The following is a 26,197-nucleotide window of genomic DNA, read 5'->3' as shown; positions in this document are numbered from 1 at the left end:
AGCAGAGGGGACAGAAAACTGAAAAAGCAAACTCTGGAAATACAATTAATCTTTCTAATAGCTCTAGGACCCCTACCCGCCCCCCCCAAAAGAAAACCCAAAGTAGCCCAGAATATTCATTCTAACAAAAATATAAACACAAAACAAAGAGCCAATTCAAAAGTTCTACTTCTAGCTAGGATGAAGTCTTACATTATAAAACCTGTTTCCAGTAACATACATTTGCCCTTTGTAATCCTTCCAATTAGAAATTTGTTAAACTCTTCATCTTTATATAAATAAATCTATAAATTCCCAGCTGAAGGAGTTACACACTACATTATAATTTTCTTTCCACTCTGAACCCTTCCTCCAAGTTACTTCAGAATATTAGCTGGTACAGCATTTTGAATAAAAAGTAGATTATGAAACCACAGCTTAAGAATCTTTAAATCACTATGACAGGCCACAATAAAGAACACACTTTCAAATTCTTCAAAATTTTACTTTAAAAATGTAAAATAAATGTAATATATATAGAGATTTTTACCTACAAAGGTAACTTTAAAAGTCTGCAGTAAATAAGAAAGGTGGAAAATAAAAGTGCTCTAAAACTTACATTTTGCTTCTGATAGATTCTGATTAGGTGACCAGACCAGCATGCCAAGATTGTCTCGTTCTTGACTGCGTCTTGCTAGTTTGGCTTGGTAGAAATAAAGAAAGAAAATTCTTATTATAATTTAACAGACATAACAAGCGACAATTAACAACACCACTCTGCAGGGATCGAACCCATGTCCCCCGCATTGGAAGGCGGATGCTTTACCACTGAACCACCAGGGAAGTCCCACAAATTAAGTTTTTCAACACATTAACATGGTATCTCTCGCCATTTATTTAGATTCTCTTTAATTTAGCACCATCAACACAATGTTGAATAGGAGTGGTGAGAGCAGATCCATTCCTGTATTGAGTCAAACAAAAGATATTGTATAATTTCACCTGTAACTATGACTGTGTATATTTGTAAAAGAAAAAGGATAAAACCCACTAACTATTCATAATACATCTAAATTAATGTCTTTAATTATAATAAAATATTCATTCATGTATAAACTTTCAAAAAAACCACACCACTCTGGTCTTCTTTAGACCTCGGAAGATGACGACATCACCCCCCCCACCCCGACTGAAGTCGGCCCCAATGGACCCGCACATTTAACACAGGGTGAGGGCGGGGAGGCTCTGAATTTGCTGAAATATTTCTACTTTTAAGTCTTTTTCTACCTAACTTTTTACTTATTTAACAAACAGGTCATATGAGGTAGGTATGATTACTATTCTCACTTGCTAGGTGAGGAAACTAAACAGGTCATTAGTAGCCACTAGGAGGCAGACCTGGACTGACCTTAGGCAGGATGGCTACAGGGCCCGAGGGTTTAGGCACCATACACTCTGCTGCTCTGCTCCCAGATGGGGACACACAAAAAGGAAGCTGCATGTGGCAAGCTGCTCAAGTATTCTTTTAAACTATGAATTCTTCATGTGTGCTTTGAATAACCTTACCCTTCACTGCCTTAGTGACTGGGTATTTTAGTGACTTGACAGCAGGAATCCAAAGATTCTTTTTACAACTTTAATAAAGAGTACCATTAAAAAGATTTAACCTGAAAGGAAACGTCTGAAGTGCATTCAAATTCTTAAAAATCTGTGATACAAAACAGTAGGTCAAAAGGTTTACAAGTGCCGGGTGTTGAGTTGACTGTACTACTGGATTAACCACAAACAAGTCACCTATTACAACAGAGCCAATTAAAACATTATTTTCCAAAGGTACAACAGACTGAAGAGAGAGGCTCACTAACCAGCCTTTAGACTGCTTAGACCCAAACTCATTCATTCTAAAGGCATTCTCTTTCTTGACCTTTTTTTTTTCCTTTAAACAAATTCCTCTGAAACATGATGAAAGTTATGGAATCTACTTCCAGAAAAAAAAAAAATTCAACTAAACATAAACACACAAACACACACACACACACCAATATAAACATACTTTTATAAAATTCATAAAGCCTGGTTTAAGAATTCCTGCTTTTATGAAATTGCCAGATCTTTTATTTAATCTTACCTTTTATTTAATTTTGTATATCAATGTGTTCTAGATTTTATAAAGAAAGAATTTCTACACTTTTGCTCAGATCTGTGGGGCAGCTACTTTAAAGAAAAATGATGGAATGGCGGGAGGGAAAGACCCAAAGTGCGAACACTATGAATTAGGCAAGACTGAAGGTGGAATTTACATGCTGGGTGGGAACAAGGTGTAATGAACAGGAGGGAGACAGGAGTATGATGAAAAGATGGGAGTGACTATCTTTGAGTACACACCTTTTAATACGGTTCTGACTTTTAGAACAATGTTAATGCCACACATAGTCTAAAAGTAAAATAAAGTCAACAAATACGTGTGTGGGGAGGGACCGCACATGGAATACAGGCTTGCTGTATTTCAAATAAAAATCAAAAGTCAAAACAGAAATAAAAGAATCTACATTGGGAAAGTAGAATTAAAACTGTCTTTATTCACAGATGACATGATTATCTGTGTAGAAAATCTACACTACCTACAAAAAGTTGCTAGAATAAATGAATTTCAGCACAGTTGCAGGAAACAAGATCAACAGTAAAAAATCAATTCAATTTCTATATATAAGCAATTAATCAAAACTTAAAACGAAAGAATACCCCTATTTAGGGATAGATGTGATAAGACATATACACTGAAAAACTGTAAAACATTTGAGAGGAACTAAAGATCTAAGTAAATGAAGAGATATACCATGTATATGGATCAAAAGATTTAACTATTATTAAGATAGCATTCTCTCTCCAAATTGCTCTACAGAGTCAACACAATCCCAATCAAAACCCCAGTATACTTTTTTGTAGGAATTGACAAACATTCTAAAATTCATACAGGAATGCAAAGTACCTAAAATAGCCAAAACAACTTTGAAAAAAACAAAGTTGGAAAACATATACTGCCTGAATCAAAACTAATTAATTACAAAGATCCAGTAATCAAGACAGTGTGGTACTGGCACACAGAGAAAGAAATGGAATAGAATGGAGTTCAAAAACAGAACCACACATATAGGATCAACTGATTTTTCCACAAAGGTGCAAAGGTAAAATTCAGTGGAGATAATCTTTTCAACAAATGATGCCTGGACAAATGGATATTCATATTTTTTTACAATTAATGTAGATCTATACCTCATACCACATACAAAAATTTATTCAAGATTAATGACAGGACTAAATATAAAACCCCAAATTATGAAACTTATAAAAGAAAACATGAGAAAATTCTTTTTGATCTTAGGTTTAGAAAGATCTTATTAGATATAACACCAAAAGCACAATCCATAAAAGAAAAAACTTCATAAATTGGACTTCATCAAAGGTAAGAGTTTCTTTTCAAATAACACTAATGAAGACATGAAAAGCTGAGCCAAAAACTGAGAGAAAATAATTATAAACCACAGATCTGATAAAGACTTATATCCAGAATATATAAAGAACTCTCAGAACTCAACAATAAGAAACAACCCAATTGTTAACAAATGGGCAAAAGATTTGAATAAATACCAAAGATGGTATATGGATAGCAAATAAACACATGGAAAGATATTAAAAATCAACAGTCATTAGGGAAAGCCAAATTAAAACCACAAGAGATATCACCACGTACCTATTACAAAGTATAAAGTTAAAAAGACTGACAATACCCACAGTTTGGCGATAATGTGGAGAAACCAGAACTTTCTTAAGCTGCTGGTGGGAATGTAAAATTGTACTATCACTTTGGGGGGAAAGCCTGGCAATTTCCTAAAATTGTGGTATATCCATTTAACGGAATAAAACTCAACAATAAAAAGGAATGAACTATTTAGGCACACAATATGAATGAATCTCAAAATAATTATGCTGAGTGAAAGAGTTACAGATACAGAAGGGGGAGGATAGAAAGAATTCTGAGGTGCTAGACAGAAATAGATGGTTACAGTAAGAGCTCATCATTTTCAGTATAAATAGAAATACGGATTTGTGTATACCTGTATACTTGCACACATAAATACATTTATTTATCCCAGCTTTGTCCACTGCAAGGGTCTAGATACAATGACAACCCAGCAAAAAATGAGCACATTTAGCTCCCAGACGTTGGTCTCTGAATGCCATTCTACAATAAAAGAAACTAGGTCTCCTTGGAAAAATGGTTGATTCCAGGGCTAGGACAGGAAAAGTGCAAGAGACCCTGGAATATTTTGTTATGCCAGGAGGTAGGAAAGTGTTCAAAGAAAGATGGACTCTATCTCCCATTGGTCAGATCTGCGATAACCTGAGCAACAAAATAAATGACAGTAATAAAATAATAATCCATAAAGCCATGAAGTAATAAAATAATAATCTGTGAGTCCATACTGACATAGACAAAAGGATAATGTAAAAGGGGAAGGCAAATGAGCCCAGAATAGCCAGGTCAAAGTTGGAAAACTTACACCACTCTAAAGACTTACTATAGGAAAGTACAGTATTCAAGACAGTGTGGTACTGGTAAAAGAACAGACACAAAGATCAATGGGGCAGATGGCAGTCCAGAAATAAACCCATAAAAATATGGTCAACTGATTTGCAACAAAGATGCAAAAGTAACTCAATGGTGAAAGGATATTCTTCTCAACAAGGCAGCGGTCCCCAACCTTTTCGGCACCAGGGACCAGTTTCATGGAAGACAATGTTTTCCCCAGACGGGGGTGGGGGATGGTTCAGGAGGTACGGCGCTGGGGGGCTGGGGGACCCCTGCAACAAAGGGTATTTTAACAATTGGAGGGACTTCCCAGGCAGTCCAGTGGTTAAGACTCTGCACTTCCACTGCAGGGGGCGCAGGTTCAACCCCTGGTTGGGGAACTAAGATCCTGCATGCCCTGTGGTGCAGCCAAAAAGTAAAACAAACAAATAAACAAACAAAAAATTGGATCTCCATATGCAAAAGAAGTGAAACTCAACCTATACCTCATACCTTACAAAAATTCAACTCAAAATGGATCTTAAATATAAATGTAAAACCTAAAACTACAAAATCTTTTAGGAAGAAACATGAGAAAATCTTCATGAACTTGGTTGAGGAAAGAGTTCTTAGATATAACACCAAAAGCACAATCCATAAAAGTTAAAAAATGGTAAATTGAACTTAATAAAAATTTAGACTGTGAGAAAACATCTGCAAATCACTGTATCTGACAAAGGACTTGTATCCAGAATATATAAAAGACGTTTAAAGTACAATAAGAAAATAACTCAATTTTTGTAAAAGTAGGCAAAAGATGTGAATAACTATTTCACCAAAGATGGCATATAAGCACATGAGAAGCAACATCATTAGCCATTAGGGAAATGCAAATTAAAGCCACAGTGAGAAACCAATGTATAACTATTAGAACTCCTAAAATAAAAGGAATAGATAATACCAAGTACTGACAAGAGTAAGGGGCACCTGAAGCTTTCATGCAGTGCTGGATCAATGGATGATAAAGTCACTCAAGAAACGTTTTGCAGTTTTAATTAAAGATATAATTATATTTAACAAATGACTGAATCGACAATCCCACTTAGCTATATACCCTATAGAGTTAACATATGTTCACAATAAAACTTGCACATAATTATATATAGCAGCTTTATTCACAATCGTCAAAACCTTCGGGAAAAAACCCAAATGTCCTTCAAGGAGTAAAAGGTTAAACTGGAAAGATTAATACACTGCAATACTACCCAGCATTCAAAATAAATGAACAAAATAAATGAACTATTGATATATGCAGTAACATGGCCATATCTCAAAAGAATATACTCAGTGCCAGTCTCAAAAGGTTACATACTGTATGATTCCATTTATATGACATTCTGGAACAGGTGAAACTATAATGGTAGGGAACAGATCAATGGGGTTAGGAGTGGGAGGAAGGCTACGAGTTGTATGAGGTACTTGTTTGAGGAGATGGAACTGTTCTGTATCCCAGTTGCGCGTGGTGGTTATATGAAACTACACATGCCTTAACACTCACAAATACGGACACCAAAAACCAGTCCATTCTGCTGTATGCAAATTGAAAAACACAAATACAATGAAAACAAAGCAATGTCATTCATTTCTGGACAGACACTGGTGTCTGCTGAAGGTGTCAATAACTCTGCAGCTGCTCTCCTTGTTTAATATAGTTTTTATTGAGGTGTCATTGATGTACAATATTATATAAGTTACAGTTGTACAACATAGTGATTCACAACACTCTCCTTGTTTAAAGTTGATTACCAAGTGTTAAAAACCTTCCCTACCTGGAAGGAAGCAGAAGAATGACAAAGAAATTGAAATTACCAATTGCCATCAAGGGCAAAATGAAAGAGAATTCGCACTACCAGTGGGAATGTACATCCGTACAACTACTTTAGACAACGCTGGCAGGGTATAAGAAAGTTGAAGTACGGATACCCTGCAACCCAGCAATCCATTTCTAGATATAATACATATACCAATAGCAATGTTTTTCAAATTGCAAGTCAGGCCCATTTAAATTAATTTACTGGGTCCTAACCAGCATTAAAAAAAAAAAAAAGAATAAGAATAGAAAACACCAGCATATTGTTTCATTAAGTATGTGTATAAATCACCGGGGGAGACTTTTTTAAAGTTCGTAAGTACCTGCCCTAGAGATTCCTTAAGATAGGTGTCAACTTGGCTAGGTCACAGCACCCAGTCATTTAATCAAACACTAATCTAGGTGTTGAAGGTATTAGTAGTTGTGGTTAACATCTACATCAGCTGACTTTAAGTAAAGAAGATAGCCCTCCATCTTGTGGCTGGGTTGCATCCACTCAATTAAAAGGCCTTAGGAAAACTTGAGATTTCCCAGAAGAAACTGTGCCTCAAGACTGAAGCCCCAGCTTCTCCTTGTAGGACCTGACCCACAAATTTCACACTGGCTGGGCACCCAGTCACATAAGCCAACAGCTTAAAATAAATGTCTGCACACATACCCCTACACCCCTGGCTCTGTTTCTCTGGAGAACTCTAAGATGGATGCTCACTACAGTGCTGTTTACGGTACTGTGATACAGCAAAATCTTCAAAGTCCATCAACAGGAATTAGCTAAATCATAGTATGGATATTCAAAGAAATCAAATACAGAAAATACAACAGTCTAGGGACTTCCCTGGTGGGCCAGTGGCTAAGACTCTGTGCTCCCAATGCAGGGGGCCCAGGTTCGATCCCTGGTCAGGGGATGCCACAACTAAGAGTTTGAATGCTGCAACTAAAAAACGATCCCACATGTGGCAATGAAGATCCTGCGTTCTGCAGCTAGCAGCTAAGACCCGGCACAGCCAAATAAATAAATATTTGAAAAAAGAAAAAGAAAGAAAGAAAGAGAGAAAGAGAGAAAGGAAGAAAGGAAGGAAGGAAGGAAGAAAGAAAGAAAGAGAGAAAATGCAACAGTCTAGCAGTTCTTCAAAAGGTTAAACACAGTTACCATAACCCAGTAATTCCATTCCTATGTATATAGCCCAGAGAAATGAAAACATATGTCCACATAAAAACTTGTATATAAGGACTTCCCTGGTGGCACAGTGGTTAAGAATCTGCCTGCCAATGCAGGGGACACGGGTTCGAGCCCTGGTCTGGGAAGATCCCACATGCCATGCAGCAACTAAGCCCATGCTCACAACTACTGAGCCCATGTGGCACAACTACTGAAGCCCACGCACATAGAGCCCGTGCTCCACAACAAGAGAAGCCACCGCAATGAGAAGCCCACACACCACAACAAAGAGTAGCCCCCGCTCGCTGCAACTAGAGAAAGCCCGTGGGCAGCCACGAAGACCCAACGCAGCCAATAAAAAAATAAATAAACAGATAAATAAATAAATGAAACTTGTATACAAATGTTCATAGTACTACTCATAAGCGCCAAAAGGTGGAAACAATCCAAATGTACATCAACTGAAGAATTAATAAGCAAAATTTAGTATATCCATGTAATAAAATATTATATTGCCATAAAAAGGAATGAAGTATTAATCCATGCTCAGTATGGATAAAACCTGAAATCATGTTAAGTGAAAGCAGCCCTGTCACACACACAAAAAAGACATATTATACAATTCCATTTATATGAAATGTCCAGAATAGGCAATTCTATAGACACAGAAAGTAAATTAGTGGTCGCTAGAGGGTGTGGGGTGTTTGGGCGAAATGGAGAGTGACTGTTAATGGGTAGAGAATTTCTTTATGGGATGATAAGAATGGTCTAAAATTGATTGTAATGACAGTTGCACAACTCTGTGAATATACTGAAAACAACTGAATCGTACATTTTAAACAAGTGAATTGTACATCTTGTGAATTATATCTCAGTAAAGCCATTATTAAAAAAGTGAGAACACCTGTTTTGTTTCTAGCACGTGTATTTCTTTATGAGTAAATGAATTAAAAAGCGAAAATATCCAACTGTAGGTAAGAAAAACCACCCAGTAAATTTAAACAGTGGATAAATCCTAGGAAAGAAGTGGGAGCACTGAATTGAGAGGAAAAAATGAAATTTGTGCTTTTTGCTCCACATACTTCCTTATTGTTTGGATTTTCTTCATAAGAATGCATTCAAATACTACTTACACGATTAAATTCTCTTTTAAAGAAAAACAGTAAGGGAATTTATTTAAAACTTGTGAAGAATTATTTCATGATTATAATTTTATATCTCTTATGCTCATTTCCTAAAAAAGTGGAAAACCTGCCCAGATTACTTACAAAGAGTAAACTAAATATATCTTCAGAATTAAAGAACTCTGAGCTCTTACAGTGACATCCACTATAATGGAAATAAAGGAAAGCAAAAATCACACTCAGTTTCAGTAAATTTGATCTCACTCTTACAATTTCACAGTATTGGGTTAGACAAAAAGTTCGTTCTGTGTATTCCGTTAAGATGGCTCTAGTAGCGCTTACTTGTCTTTAACTTCATTCGAAACAATTTTGTTAGATTGTACTGGGACAGCTATCATATCAGTGTGCATTTAAAAAGAAAAACCAAAATTGGTGAGTTTTTGTGTAGCCATTTTAATATTGAAGATGGAAGGAAAAAAACGTTTTCGGCATATTATGTTTTACTATTTCAAGAAAGGTAAAAACACAACTGAAATGCAAAAAAAGATTTGTTCAGTGTGTATGGAGAAGGTGCTGTGACTGATCAAACGTGTCAGAAGTGGTTTGCGAAGTTTCGTGCTGCAGATTTCTCGCTAGATGATGCTCCACGGTCGGTAGACCAGTTGAAGTTGATAGCGATCAAATCAAGACATTAACTGAGAACAATCAGCATTATACCATGAGGGAGATAGCCGCCATACTCAAAATATCCAAATCAAGCATTGAAAATCATTTGCACCAGCTTGGTTATGCTCATCACTTTGATGTTTGGGTTCCACATAAGTTAAGCGAAAAAAACCTTCTTGAGCATATTTCTGCACGCGATTCTCTACTTAAATGTAATGAAAACGTTCCGTTTTTAAAACAAATTGTGACGGGCAATGAAAAGTGGATACTGTACAACAATGTGGAATGGAAGAGATCATGGGGCAAGCGAAATGAACCACCACCAACCACACCAAAGGCCAGTCTTCATCCAAAGAAGGTGATGTTCTGTATATGGTGGGATTGGAAGGGAGTCCTCTACTATGAGCTCCTTCCGGAAAACCAAATGATTAATTCCAACAAGTACTGCTCCCAATTAGATCAACTGAAAGCAGCACTCGACGAAAATCGTCCAGAAACAGTCAACAGAGAACACATAATCTTCCATCAGGATACCGTAAGACTGCATGTTTCTTTGATGACAAGGCAAAAACTGTTACAGCTTGGCTGGGAAGTTCTGATTCATCTGCCGTATTCACCAGACATTGCACCTTAGGATTTCCATTTATTTCGGTCTTTACAAAAGTCTCTTAATGGAAAAAATTTTAATTCCCTGGAAGACTGTAAAAGTCACCTGGAACAGTTCTTTGCTCAAACAGATAAAAAGTTTTGGGAAGACGGAATTATGAAGTTGCCTCAAAAACGGCAGAAGGTAGTGGAACAAAACGGTGAATACGCTGTTCAATAAAGTTCTTGGTGAAAATGAAAAATGTGTCTTTTATTTTTACTTAAAAACCAAAGGAATTTTTTGGCTAACCCAATATAATTACAGTGAGGCACATCACCACAGATACAGTGCCTACAAACACTTGGGCAACAAACAAGCAACTTAAAAAACCCATAACTGGGACTTCCCTGGTGGTGCAGTGGTTAAGAATCCGCCTGCCAATGCAGCGGACAAGGGTTCAAGCCCTGGTCCGGGAAGATCCCACATGCCGCGGAGCAACTAAGCCTGTGCGCCACAACTACTGAGCCTGTGCTCTGGAGCCCGCGAGCCACAACTACTGAGCCCACGTGCCACAACAACTGACGCCCACACGCCTAGAGCCCGTGCTCCGCAACAAGAGAAGCCACCGCAATAAGCCGGCGCACCGCAATGAAGAGTAGCCCCCGCTCGCCGCAACTAGAGAAAGCCCACGTGCAGCAACGAAGACCCAACACAACCAAAAATAAATAAATAAATAAATTTAAAAAAAAACAAAACAAAACAATGGGGAAAACACAGCCTCTTCAATAAACGGTGTTGGGGACTTCCCTGGTGGTGCAGTGGTTAAGAATCCGCCTGCCAATGCAGGGGACACGGGTTCGAGCCCTGGTCCAGGAAGATCCCACATGCCATGGAGCGACCAAGCCCGTGAAACACAACTACTGAGCCTGCGCTCTAGAGCCCGCAAGCCACAACTACTGAGCCCATGCGCCACAACTACTGAAGCCCACGCGTGCCTGGAGCCCGTGCTCCGCAACAAGAGAAGCCACCACAATGTGAAGCCCACGCACCACAATGAAGACCCAACACAGCCATAAATAAATAAAAAAATAAACGGTGTTGGAAATATTGGACAGCTGTATGCAAAAGTATCAAACTGGACTACTCTCTCAAACCATGCACAAAAACAAATTCAAAATGGATTAAAGACTTAAATGTAAGACCTGAAACCATAAAAATCCTAGAAGAAAACACAGGCAGTAAGCTCTCTGACATCAATTGACCTTAGTAATTTTTTTGATATGTCTCCTCAGGCAACGGAAACAAAAACAAAAATAAATGGGACTACACTCAACTAAAAAGCTTTTGCACAGCAAAGGAAACTATCAACAATTTTTTTAAAAGGCCACCTGCTGAATGGGAGAATATATTTGCAAATGATCTATCTGATGAGGAATTAATATCCAAAATATACAAAGAACTCATACAACTCAACATCCAAAAAACAGGGGACTTCCCTGGTGGTGCAGTGGTTAAGACTCCACACTCCCAATGCAGGGGGCCCGGGTTCAATCCCTGGTCAGGGAACTAGATCCCACATGCATGCCACAACTAAGAGTTCACATGCCACAACTAAGGAGCCAGTAAGCCACAACTAAGGAGCCCACGTGCTGCAACTAAGACTCAGTGGAACCAAATAAAAATAAATAAATAAATAAATAAAAATAAAGACCTTTTAAAAAAAATCCAGAAAACAAACAACCCAATCAAAAGATGGGCAGAGGATCTGAATAGACACTTTTCCAAAGAAAACATACAGATGGCCAACAGGCACATGAAAAGATGATCAACATCAATGATCATCAGGGAAATGTAAATCAAAATCACAATGAGATATCACCTCACACCTATCAGAATTGCTATTATCAAAAAGACAACAAATAAAAACTGCTGGCGAGGATGTGGAGAAAAGGGAACACTCATGCACTGTTGCTGGGAATGTAAATTGGTGCAGCTGCTATGGAACGGTATGGAAATTCCTCAAAAACTTAAAAATAGAACTACCATATGATCTAGCAACTCCACTTCTGGGTATTTATCCAAAGAAAATAAACACACTAATCAGAAAATATATATGCACCTCTATGTTCACTGCAGTATTATTTACAATAGCCAAGATATGGAAGTACCTAAGTGCCCATGAATAGATGAAAGCATAAAGAAGATGTGGTGTATATATACAATGGAGTACTATTCAGTCATAAAAAAAGAATTAAATCTTGCCAGTTGCAACAACATGGATGGACCTAGGGGATATTATGCTAAATTAAATAAGTCAGACAGAGAAGGACAAATACTGTATGATTTCACTTATACGTGGAATCTAAAAAACAAAACAAATGAACAAACAGAACAAAACAGAACAGAGTTATAGATTCAGAGAACAAACAGGCGGTTGCAAGAGGTGGGGTGAGGAGGAAAGAAATAGATGATGGAGAATAAGGTACAAACTTCCAGTTGCAAAGTGAGTCAGTCACGGGTATGAAATGTACAGTGTGGGGAATACAGTCAGTAATTACGTAATATCTTTGTATGGTGACACACTAATTACTAGACTTACTGTGGTGATCATTTTGAAATGTATAGAAATATTGAGTCACTATGCTGTGTAACAGGAACTAATATAGTATTTTAGGCCAATTATTCAAAAACAAACTTATAGAAAAAGAGATCAGACTTGGGGTTATGGGGTTGGGGGGGGAGGGAGGGACTGGATGCAGGCAGTCAAAAGGTAAAAACTTCCATTTGTAAGACAAATAAGTGCCAGGGATGTGCTGCACAACATGACCCAGATAATGCACGCTGCTGCAGAGTATAAGTGGAAGGTGCTCAGAGAGTAAAGCCTAGTTCTCATCACAAGGAAAAATGTTTTTCTATTTCTTTAATTTTGTATCTATATGAGATAATGGATGTTCACTAAACTTACTGTGTAAGTCAAATCATTATGCAGTACACCTTAAACTTATACTGTGCTGCATGTCAATTATATCTCAATAACACTGGAAGAAACCAAACAAAAAAGCAACCAAAAAAACTCAAGAATAGGACAAGATAAAGTAAAATGACATCACAATTACAATTTTATATGTACCTAAATAAAGAAGTTTCAAAATAAAAATTGATGGAAAAATGGAAATATGACAAATACATCATCATACTGGGAGAGTAAAACATTTCTGTTGACAGTCCAAACAAAAAAGATATATAAGATCTAAAAACAATGAACAAGTTTTATTTATTGGACATACTTTGAAGGATACATCTAATAATTAGGGTATAAACATTCTTCATAAGCAAATTCACAAAATATTTACAAAAATGACCATGTATGTACAAGGCTATAAAGCAACTCTAAGCACATTTCAAAGAATAGGTAACATACAGATTATACTTTCTAACCACAATGCAATTAAAAGCCAATAATTTAAAAATAAACCAAAAATCTTCATATATTCAAAAATGATAAAATACTCTTCAATAACCCTGGGTCAAAGATGAAATCTTGACAAAAAATAAATAAAATTACTTAAAATTCAACAGTAAAAGACTACGAACTTATGCAAAACAATGAAAGAGGTAGCTTGCAAAAAAATGTATACCTGTAAATGCATAAAATCAGAGAGGCTAAAAATTACTTCGCTAAGCATACAACTTAAGAACATGGAAGGAACAACAGAATAAATCCAAGGAAAGCAGAAGGCAGGCAATGAAGGGCAGAAATGAATGAAACAGGAAACAAAGATATAAAAAGGGGATTAACAAAGCCAAAAAAATACCCCTAAGAGACTAATCTCTGCAGAATCTGATAAAGAAAAATAAGAGAAGGTATAAATAATTTTAGGAATCAAAAAAGTGGACACAGGACTTCCCTGGCGGTCCAGTGGTTAGGTCTCGGTGCTCTCACTGCCGAGGGCCCAGGTTCAATCCCTGCCTGGGGAACTAAGATCCCAAAGCCGCACGGCATAGCCAAAAAAAAAAAGAAAGAAAATGGCAGTAATGTCATAATAAGCTATGAATCAAATGCTACCTTCTTGCTCAAGTTCCTGACAAGAAAACTGAAGTTAAAAAATTATAATCCTGGGGGCTTCCCTGGTGGCGCACTGGTTGAGAATCTGCCTGTCAATGCAGGGAACACGGGTTCGAGTCCTGGTCTGGGAAGATCCCACATGCCGCGGAGCAACCAGGCCCGTGAGCCACACCTACTGAGCCTGCGCGTCTGGAGCCTGTGCTCCGCAACGAGAGCCCGCGACAGTGAGAGGCCCGCGCACCGCGATGAAGAGTGGCCCCTGCTCGCCACAACTAGAGAAAGCCCTCGCACAGAAACGAAGACCCAACACAGCCAAAAATAAATAAATAAATTTATTAAAAAAAAAAAAAATTATAATCCTGGGACTTCCCTGGCAGTCCAGTGGTTAAGACTCCATGCTTCCACGGCAAGGGGTGTGGGTTCATCCCCAGTCGGGGAACTAAGATCCCGAATGCCACGTGGTGTGGGGAAATAAAAAAGACTCCCCCAAAACCATCGGGGAGTTCAGGGTTTAAAAAAAAAAAATTATAATCCTGTATAGAGTGCTATAGGGTCATTATAGCCACACTAATATCTCCATATTATCAAACCACCTTAATCTCAAATTAGTTCTCATAAATAAGATGGCTGCTTTGTTTGCTTTAAAAGTTAAATTCGGGAATTCCCTAGCGGTCCAGCGGTTAGGACTCTATGCTTTCACTGCCATGGCCCGGGTTCGATCCCTGGTCTGGGAACTAAAATCCCACAGGCCACATGGCACAGCCAAAAAAAAAAGTTAAATTCTATCTCCCTATGGCTGTCACTGTTGTACCCGAATACCTACATTAAAAAGTCACATGGAATCCAAATACACAGTAAGATAGATTACTCATCAGTGGAAGGAAGAAAGTAACAAAGGAATAAAGCTTTAAATATTGGTAGTTCTTATTCCTAAATGTACTAATTTGCCATCCATACTTTCACTATATCCTGAGAAGCTAAATAAGCATCCACAAATGTAACCTTATGTTAAATTTAGGTTAGGGACCAAAAATAATTTTGTGAGTCCAAAATTTTTGGCTTCTGATTTGGGGCATTCAGAAAGAAATGTAATCAATCTGAAAAGCAACAGTATAATATTATCACTGTTGTTATAACTGACATGTATGCCTACTATGTACCAGGCACTGTGCACTTTTACATGCATTAGCTCGTTTAATCTTCCTAACAACCTTCTGAGGTAGGTACTATCACTATTCCCATTTTACAGATGAGAAGATTAAGGCGGAGAAAGATGAAGTAACTTGCCCAAGATCACACCTGTGACCAGTGGAGCTGAGAGTCAAACCTGAGCAAGAGATACCAGGGCCATGATGTGAACCCTTATGGACACTGCCCAGATTTTAGAGACACCATAAATTACCAGAAGTATAAAGACAGATCAAAAGCTAGAGTAAAAAGTACATTTTTCCGCGAGTTCCCTGCTGGCCTAGTGGTTAGGATTCTAGGCTTTCACTGCTGTGGCCCGGGTTCAATCCCTGGTTGTGGAACTGAGATACCACAAGCCAAAAAAAAAAAAGGAACATTTTTCCTCCTCATAATATTCTCCCATTAAGTATTTTAACGCTTAAGTTAAAGGCTTGAGAATTCTCAAATGACAACGGTTTGTCCTATATAAAACAAAGAAGTCAGAAACAATTTTGGTATTTAAATACTTGTATCTTTCTCCCATTGAAGTATATACTTCTTTGTCTGGCTCTTTCTCCCCTAGGCTCTTCCTTTTTAAATGCTAAAAGTTTAAACTGGAATAAATAAATACATAATTTTCACTCAGCTCTCTGGAATTAAAATCTACAATAAGCATAGGAACGTAATAAACCCCTTAAAAACTCAAACTTCGCGCAAGTTCTCCTAAATTTGATGAGAAACCTGACAAACCTTCTTCAGCCAGGTGATGAAAGTCAACTTCAACAAGTGTAAGTCATGTAGACAGTGTGTGTGCCCTTGATGAGTCGCCAACCCCCAGCCAGATCCCTGCACACCCATCCCCTCTACCAGTTCCCCACTGAACCTCCTCAACTTTTCTCAAATCAATCACTCCCTCTCCAACCCCACTGCCACTGCCATAAGTTCAGGCCTTCATCTTTTCTCATCTTGTCTTGTCTTGTCTTAAGGGTTCCAGCTAACCAAGACCCAACACACGGACCTATCCTCAAATTCAGTCTCTCCACTCTGGCTAGAGCAATCTTTCTACATCAAATCAGAGCAAATCACTCCAGTGTTTAAAATCCATCCATAGAGATGGATCACAGCTCTCCAGTCCTTAAGTGTGGACTGCACACAGTGCCTTCCTTCAAAAGAGGACAGTATGGAAGGGGTGGGGAGGGTGACGAGCTTCACAGTGGAGAACCCTGGCAAGCACTACCTCAGCCGGGGACAAAGTTAACAGCAACAGCAACTAGGTCGTGTTCACAGTATGTGCCCTATACGATGTGAGGTGATGAGAATGGCCTTTTACCTCTGGGTCTTCCTCCCAAAATCATTAGAAAAACATCAGGCAAATCCCAATTGAGGAACATTTTACCAAAATCCTGACTAGTACTCCTCAAAACTGCCAGTCACCAAAAACAAGAAAGTCTTAAGAAGCCATCACAAATGAACTTATTTACAAAACAGAAACAGACTTAGAGATGTCAAAAACAAATCTATGATTACCAAAGGGGAAACATGGCGGGGGGTGGGGGGGGGTGTAGGAATAAATCAGGAGTTTGGGATTAACATACACACACTACTATATATAAGATAGATAACCAACCAGGACCTACTGTATAATAGCACAGGGAACTCTACTCAACATTCTGTGATAACCTATATGAGAAAAGAATCTGAAAAAAAATGAGTATCTGTAAATGTATAACAATCACTGTGCTGTACACCTGAAACTAACACAACATTGGAAATCAACTATACTCCAATAAAATTTAAAAAAGAAAAAGAAACCATCACAGCCAAGGGGAGTCTAAGGAGACATGGCAACTACATGTAATGTGGTATCTTGGATGGGATCTTGGAACAGAAAAAGTAAAATTAAGGAAGTAAAAACAAGGAAATCTGAATAAATGACGGACTTCAGGCAATAATAATGAATCAATATTGGTTCATTAATTGTAACAAATGTACCATACTAACGTAAAACAGTAACAGTGGAAATGTGGTGTTAGGTATGTGGGAACTCTCTGTACTATCTTTGTAACTTCTGTAAATCTGAAACTATTCTAAAGTAAAAACTTTACTTTGAAAAAAAAAATCCTTCCACAGCTTCCCCATTGTCTTTAGGATAAAACCCATGGCATTCCAAGGCCCTGCACAATCTGGCCAGCCTATCTTTCTAATCCCATGTCCCATTCTCACAATTCATCATCGCCCACGTGGTAATTGCACTACTGTGCCTTTCTACTTTCCCACGTCTTTCCTCTTACCACTTCCTTCTCATTGCCATGTCCCTCCCTATCTTTTCCCACCAGCTAACTGCTACTAATCCTGTAAGACAGCCCCAGGGTCACCATCTTCGGAAAGTCTGCTCTAACTCTCCCAGGCCGGTTAGCGGTCACCCCCTCACCACTCACTCCCGTTAACTTTGGGGACAGCCTCTATCACAGCTTAGACTCTTATTAATGGTTTGCATAAAGATGCATGCTGCTGTAGACTTTGTAAGTAAAACTCAATTATTACTGGTAGTAATTATTACTAGTGGCTTTGGGATCAGTAAGATCTAATTATTACCTATTACTATGTGCCAGAAACAGGGCTAAAGTACTTTACATGTCTGTGTCACATAATGCACAAAACAACCCTGTGAGGTAAGAATTGTTTTACCTTATGTTTGAACCTTTTCATACGAGGGCCATTATCTGAGCTCCCATCTGAGACTGAATCCCCACTTAGCCACTGTGCTGCCAGGTGATGATGAACTCAGCTTCACAGAGCCGTGTGGAAAACGGAGAGGATGTGCATACCTAGAGCCTGGGCTTCTCTGAGGATTAGGAAGGGCACATGTTAAGTACCTGGTACACACTTAATAATAATAAATAATAGCAGTTATTCTCTTCGGTCTCCCCTGTTACACTGAGGCCCTTGAGACCTCTGTGTCTTCACTGTCTGGCACATGATGGGTGCTTCATAAAACCTGAATAAATTAGTATGCATAAAGTAACAAGTTAGGTGGCCAACTAATGGAAAGTTTTAGAAGGGAGTGGTACGTTGACCTCTGACCTCTAGAGCACAGGCCTCCCCTCCCCCTCCTGTACCTCTCCTCAGAACAGAGAGGACGAGAATATAGCCCGACAGGAAGGCCATTTCAAAACATACAATGATGTCCAATGTTCCAAGCTGACGGCGCTGGGTGAATACTTCCCTCAGAACTGGCTGCCTCACACCGTCCAGTAACCTGAGTCCGCCAATCCTGATCTCTGGCCCCTCTCCTGACTCCTCAAGGAATTAAGGTTCTTATCAATGCTACTGAAGGGAACTCTACACTAGAAACTACACTTGTGCACTTGGTTCCTTTCTGATTAAAAACATCATGTTTTCTCTCATTCTCTCTGACCTACATGTGTCTTGAACTCAGAATCAGTCTCTAGAGAAAACAGACTTTCCTTCCATGTTGTCAACCTAACAAACACATTATTTAACACCAATGTCACTATATATAATCCTTAATCCGAAACAGAGAGGGACAAAACACTTCAAACACCAATTAATTTCACAGTGGAAAGTTTTGTGCTCTGGGTCCCCCTATTTCTCTTAAACTCAATGTCACAAAGGCACACTCATTAGAATGGGCAGGACTACTGATGTTGTACCACTAAGCACTCCAAGAAGGAAAAAACCCTCTAGCCACAGTCTGACTAATGGTGATACACCACCATCATGAGAAATACACAGGGACGGTTTATCCTACAACACGATGTTCCCAGCATCATCCCCACTTCTCCACGGCCCAGGGAAAACTTCAATCACTGAACCACTAGCTGAGCACGTATCTTGTAACATTATACCCATGGTTTGTTTTTTTTTTTCCAATAACATGGATGAATCTATTTATTTATTTATTTATAAATATTTATTTTATTTATTGCCCGCCCACAGCAACAAAGACCCAATGCAGCCAAAAATAAACAAATAAATAACTTTATAAAAATAAAAAAAAAGAAGTTTTTTAAAAAGTACATTTAATGACATGGGGAAACAATACATCAAGTAAAACAGAGCAGACTACAAGAAGCACTGCATGTTACTGAATCATCCAATACAAAACAACGCATGTCCAATTAAAATTATGTTTCCATAAACATTGCTACATATATACTAAAACCCTGATACAGCTGATTATCTTCTTCCGCCCTACCTGCCTCTCCTGTGCGTACTTCTAACAAGAGCACCCTCTGTCCTTGGAGGTGCTCTCTCCCCAGTGCTTTTCCCACAGCTTAACACTTAATAAATGATTAAATCGTTGGCTAAATTTTTCTTAATGAGAAATTATTTCCTTCCATCTGATGTCTTATGAGGTTAGGGGATGCTGAGAGTATAAAGCCACTGACGTAGTTTAATGAAAGAAAAAGGAATGAATATCCAATCTTTTGGTGGAATTGAAAAACAGCACTATGGGTCAAATTTTTTAAAGCCTTTAAAATTATTACCAACTATTCCATAACTAATCCAGATTTGTGAGGACTTTATTAGATTCCTGCCCCCGCAATCTCTCTTTACAGTGCTTTATCCCTTTGAAAAAAATCTGGACATCCCTGGTCCCACAGACAGTCTAAAAAAAAAAGCACTGCTAGAAATATAACATACGTAAAGTAGACATAATTTCTATGGCTATAATGTCATTAACCTAATTGGGGACCAAGAGCAGGGCAAAAGCACTTTGCACCCGAAAGGTTAAATGTCTACACTTAAAACAAGCTAGGGGCTTCCCTGGTGGCGCAGTGGTTGAGAATCTGCCTGCCAATGCAGGGGACACGGGTTCGAGCCCTGGTCTGGGAAGATCCCACATGCCGCGGAGCAACTAGGCCCGTGAGCCACAACTACTGAGCCTGCGCGTCTGGAGCCTGTGCTCCGCAATAAGAGAGGCCGCGATAGTGAGAGGCCCGCGCACCGCGATGAAGAGTGGCCCCCGCTTGCCGCAACTAGAGAAAGCCCTCACACAGAGACGAAGACCCAACACAGCCAAAAATAAATAAATTAATTAATTAAATTAATTTAAAAAAAAAAAAAAAAAAAAAAAAACAAGCTAGGTTCCAGAATGCATGAAACCAAATTAAAAATAAGACTTTTCACTGTGGTTTTATTTTATTATTTTTTTAAATTTATTATTATTATTTTTTTATTGTTGGCTGCGTTGGGTCTTTGTTGCTGCGCACGAGCTTACTCTAGTTGCGGCGAGCGGGGGCTACTCTTCGTTGCAGCGTGCGGGCTTCTCATTGCGGTGGCTTCTCTTGTTGCGGAGCACGGACCCTAGGAAAGCAGGCTTCAGTAGTTGTGGTCCTCGGGCTCAGTAGTTGTGGCTCGCGGGCTTAGTTGCTCCGTGGCACGTGGGATCTTCCCGGACCAGGGCTCAAACCCATGTCTCCTGCATTGGCAGGCGGATTCTTAATCACTGCGCCATCAGGGATGTCCTTCACTGTGGTTTTAAATAGAAATTAGGGAATTCCTCTCTTTTTGATATACAATGATACGCAAACAACTTAATAACAAACTTTTCGGGGGTACCATCTCATTCCTGTAAGCAATGATCTTACATTGGACATACAGTCTGAAGCTATAACTATTACTATTCTAATTCAAATAGTAACATATACATACAAAAATAAACCACATCATATCCCAGAAGAGTTTAGCAATACCACAATATACAATTTTACTGGCTGTTTTCTTTTAAAAACAAATCTAAGCCAATATTATACAAGTCACACCATATTAAGGAAACCTCTATCCTTAATATTATAGTTGAAACTGAAAACCGTCATACAATCTTCATTAGCATACTAATCTGGTAATATCACACACTTTAACAATGTTGGAAAACCAGATGCCCTCAATTTCTTAACTCTAGTCATAGAAAAGGTGCATCTTAATTTAGAACAGATTGAAAAGTTAATTTTATTATACAAGATATGAAAAGAAACTTATTTTTGCCCAAAAAAGTAACCTATGCAGAAGTATCTGTTCAGATTTTCATATTTGTTAGGGAAATCACAAATCACAACAAATATCACTTACACTGTATATCAAATTCATAGAACTATTTTACTAAAAAGCAGCAAAATGTTAACGTTCACCAGAACACATGAACCACACAAACTCTGGTTCACATCCACAGAGAAAACACTAAGATGAACTGGTTAAACAGATGGGCTCGAACCTCAAATTACCATAGGTTAGAATTCCAGGTCTGCCACCTACAAAGTTAAGACACTGGAAAAGTTCCTCAGAAGGAAGCCTTTATTTTCTCAACTGAAAAATTGACAATTCTTACTATGAAAGCCAGTGTTTGGAGCAAGACAAGCAAAAAGAACCACCTGAAAATAACTGAACATAACTTCCTTCACGCTTCTCAGCTATGGCTCTCTTCTCCAACATTCCAGACCACTGGTCTAGGCCCTCAGTGGCTTGTTCAGGTCCCAATAACATCCTTACCAAACTTTCTGCCTCTTCCCCTTGCCTCCAAATCCAAATCTACTCCATAAACAGCAGCAAGAAATATCTGTCCTGTACGGTCTGTGTAATACTACTTCACATCACCTTGCAAGAATTTCTCCAAAATTCATGCCAGCTCAGAAACTGACTCATAATATTACAGCTACAAAGAGCTTCAGAGTTTGCCTAATTTACAAGTGAGGAAACCATACTCTAGACATGAAATGTCTTGCCCAAGGTGATACAGTGCCAAGGCTAATAAGTCTTTAATGCAGGCTCCCAGCCGTTTCAGCCCACGGCTCTCAACCATACTTGATCGCATCCTGTCCAGACTTTCGTGTTTAAGAAAGGAGCGTGGTTCCTTGTGTCCTGGTATTCTGCGGCACTTCACAGGAATTTCTGGTAAAACAAGGTAATTTTTGTTGTTGTTGTTGTTAATATTATGTTCCCTGTCACCAGAATAGCCAAAATAAAAATAGAAGACTTATGGGCTGTGATGATTCTGGTACCTAGCTGCCTGCTTATAAATGCTGATGAGAAGAAGATATATTTGTTTTGATAATAGAGATCTCATAACTTTCTATCAACAAAACAAACCAACTTGTTTATATGGAAACAGCTAAGTTCAATAATTTATCCAAATATTTATGAAGATCCTATGTAAAGCACTTCTTTTAAAAGTCAAATAAAAAACCCAATAAGCCAACAGAAAAATGGGCAAAGAAGCTATTTCCTAGAAAAAGTGGCTTCCCTGCAGAATTTCAAATAATTTACGTAAATACTCCCTTTCTCCAGGAGGTGGAGCTTGATTCCCCACCACTTGCATGTGGGCTGGACTTAGTAACTTGATTCCAAAGAATAGAGCAGGAAAGAGGGTGGGAGTAACTTCACAGGAGAGATAGCTGGTTAACATTACCTTGGCCAGGCAATCAAGGTTAACTTTGCATGTTTCATCGCATGATTCTAGCACGTACACCACCACCCCCCTCTCCAATATGATGAGATGTGAAGGGCACTCTGCCTCTGCAGATCCTTCCCCAAACCCAGAACCCCAGCCTAATTGTAGAAAAAGGTCAGGTAAATTCAGGGATATTCTATGAAACTCCTCAAAACTCTCAAGATCATGAATAACAAGGAAAGACTGAGAAACTGTCACAGACCAGAGGAGACTGGGGAGGCAGGACAATTCAATGCAACGTGGAGACCTGGACTAGATGCTGAAACAGAAAAGCACACTAATGGGAAAACGCGTGAAATCTGAATAAAGGCTACAGCTTAGTTAACAGTAGTGTACCAATGCTGGCTTCTTGGTTTTGATACTGTGATATAATGTAACGATAATGTAAGAGGTTAACATTAAGGAAAACTGGGTGAGGGATCTGATAATCTATAGTGTACAGGAAGGGGAGAAGGATTGGTAGCCACTCTGTTTCTGAGAAAGTAACACCCTAAAAACTCCCAGAATTAGTGCAATAAACATAAGAAAACGTCAAAACTACAGTTTGCAGCTCATTTTTAAAAAGATCACTCATCAGAAAGAAAAACCTTGCATTTGTTTCAGAGAAGCAATGCAATGGGAAACTGCCTAGTTAAAATTTTATCCTTGGGACTTTCCTGGTGGTCCAGTGGTTAAGACTCTGCGCTCCCAATGCAGGGGGTCCGGGTCCGATCCCTGGTCAGGGAACTAGATCCCGTATCCTGCAACTAAAGATCCCGTGTGCCGGGCTTCCCTGGTGGCGCAGTGGTTAAGAATCCGCCTGCCAATGCAGGGGACACGGGTTTAATCCCTGGGCCGGGAAGATCCCACATGCTGAGGAGCAATTAATCCCGTGCGCCACAACTACTGAAGCCCACGTGCCTAGAGCCCATGCTCCGCAACAAGAGAAGCCACCGCAATGAGAAGCCCGCGGACAGCAACGAAGAGTAGCCTCCGCTCACCGCAACTAGAGAAAGCCCACGCACAGCAACAAAGACCCAAGGCAGCCAAAAATAAAATAAATAAAATAAAATAAATAAATTTATATTAAAAGAAAAAGATCCTGTGTGCCGCAACAAAGATCCCGCGCAGACAAATAAATAAATAAATAAATGTTTTTAAAAAAATTTTATCCTTAATAACAGATCTTATGGGCAAACATGTAATGTTTAAAATCCCACCAGATAAATAAATCAAATTTTCTAATATCAAAAAGGATGGGTAAGATTGAAAGTTTTGTCTTATACTCCAGTTAGCTTTTCCAGGGTGATGACAGACATTTTAATTATATACCAACTACGAAAATTCTTTTCATCTTCAGAAGCCATTAACTAACTAATCCTCACAACACCTCTGTGTTATACAATCTTATCCTGAAGCAAAGACAACCTCCCTAGGAAGGTTAATATAAATTAGCTCCAAGTGGAAGTAAACCAGTCCTAGATTAGGATTAAAATACTTGGGTTTTAATGCACCTAACAAAAAGCCACTATGTCTGTATGCCTTAACCACGAGGACATGAAGTCACCTAAGAGGACTCGCTGTAAGAACAGCGCAGGTGAGAAATCCTAAGTCCAGACCCAGGGCACACATCAGTATCCACCACGGCGATGAGCAACATTCTGCAAAGGTATGTTCAAAAAGCTTTCTTACAAGTTTCTACCCTGTATGTGTTTGGGTTTACATAGTCAACCTATCAAAACTACATTAGGGAAAAAGCCAAGTCTAGACTTGAAGAATTTTTTTTTAATAGCTGAGGCAAAGTGAATTAAAAGAATGAAAATAATTTATTTCTACTCAAATGAATGGGTTCACCAAGAAATATTACAACTCACACAAGCTTAATCTTAATTTTGGAATCCACTGCATTGTCTGGTTCACAAATTTTTTTTCGTCTTATTTTTTGTTTTATACACACCAAGCGGGAGGGAGAGAAGGGACAAGATAAAAGGAAATATTTATTGACCAACTATTATGTGCCAGACACTTTCACAAACATTAGCTTGTAATCATCTCTAAAACAGATACCAAAGCCAGTTCTTAAACATTGAAAGACCATAAAAACATAGGAAAATGTCATGATAAAGTAAAAAAAGCAAATTATGAGACGTGCCCTAGGAAAGGTCCTGAGAAGATGGAATGCCAATGAGCTTCACGAAAGGAAAAAAGAAATGTCTGAAAGTGAGTCATTCAGCTTCCTGCCATTCTAAAGTAAGACAGGTCAGATACTCCTTTGGAAGCCAGTGTCAACACACACAGAAGAAACTAGTAAAAATGGTTGTCTCCAGGGAGGGGAAATGGAAGGCTACGAAGGCAGGAGAACTCTCCTTTTTATACTACATACCCTTTTGCATCTTTTAATGTTGTACCACATGCCTATATTACCTACCCAAATATTCAATAAAATTTTACTTAAGAAGAAAATAGGTTGACTACAGGAAAGAGGTGTGGCCATGACCACCAATTCTAAATCACAGAGATTAGCCTCGATCACCTCCCTCTGCCAGGGAACACCGTGGTTCCAACAAACATCCTTCTCTCCAGGCCTTCCACATCACAGAAAGGGGGTATGTTGTCAGAACCCCACAGCCGTTGTAAGGCATCACTCAATGACTAAATGACTAGCTCAAATCAGAACTAAATCTTATCTTTACTTACTCCTCAGCTTTACGCAAGTGCCCAACTCAAAATGGAATCCACATTTTACTTGATGGTTATAAACATGTAACAGGAACCTTTTAAGAATTATTAAGGGGGACTTCCCTGGCAGTCCAGTGGTTAAGACTCCTCACTTCAAATGCAGGGGGCGCGTTCGATCCCTGGTCAGGGAACTAAGATCCCTGCAAGGGGCGGCCAAAAAAAAAGAAAAAAGAAAAAATTAAAAATAAAAAAGAATTATTAAGGAATAACACTATAAAATTCCACAGTTGGTATATTCAAATAGACACACACCCTTCCCATTTTATGTGTATAGTTATACATTCTAAGTACATTCATTATTTATCAATAGTAATATTTTTGTCAACTGGAAGAAAATGTTAAAAGTAGATGGTTGTTATGTTTCTAAGCAAAAAATCTCATCTGGGAGGCTGGTTCTAGGTTGATAAAAACAGAATATGCTAGAAAGAAATGCAGTTTGGAGAATTTTCACCCAAATTAGGGTCTCAATGAAAGGACACAATAAAATACTTAAATACTAATGTGGGTGGATGGTACAATACTTGAAGGGAAATGGTCAGAGGAAGAAGCAGATAGGCAAGCTTACTATGAGGAAGAAACAAATAATATCACATAAAACACTTGGTTTGAGGACACAAGAATTAGGCAAAGGTCTGAGAAATCTGATCACTGCCAGAAGAAGACAGAGGAGGCAAGAGGGTGCCCACAGGGCACTTGTCAGCATCCTTCTTCCATCCCCGTCAGTCATTCTCTGATGCAGCATTTATGTGGTTTAGTGGAACAGTTCTGGAATGGAACCCAACTCTGCCTAGATTGAAGGAGAGCTGCCTAATATCTCTGAG

General features: G+C 38.7%; 1 protein-coding gene across 2 annotated transcripts in view; it reads right to left on the bottom strand.

The window, feature by feature from the left end:
• The window catches only part of RCOR1 (REST corepressor 1), a 117,869-nt gene that overhangs the window by 41,271 nt on the left and 50,401 nt on the right, over positions 1 to 26,197 (bottom strand). For both annotated transcript variants that reach the window (XM_061181295.1, XM_061181294.1), the window contains one exon: positions 599 to 682. In XM_061181295.1, coding sequence (XP_061037278.1) covers positions 599 to 682 — 84 coding nt within the window. The remainder of the gene's footprint in view (positions 1 to 598; positions 683 to 26,197) is intronic.

Source organism: Eubalaena glacialis, chromosome 2 (genome assembly GCF_028564815.1).
Source record: "Eubalaena glacialis isolate mEubGla1 chromosome 2, mEubGla1.1.hap2.+ XY, whole genome shotgun sequence".
Taxonomy (NCBI): Eukaryota; Metazoa; Chordata; class Mammalia; order Artiodactyla; family Balaenidae; genus Eubalaena; species Eubalaena glacialis.
Note: the sequence above shows the minus strand (reverse complement) of the source record. Positions and strands in the feature narration are given on the sequence as shown.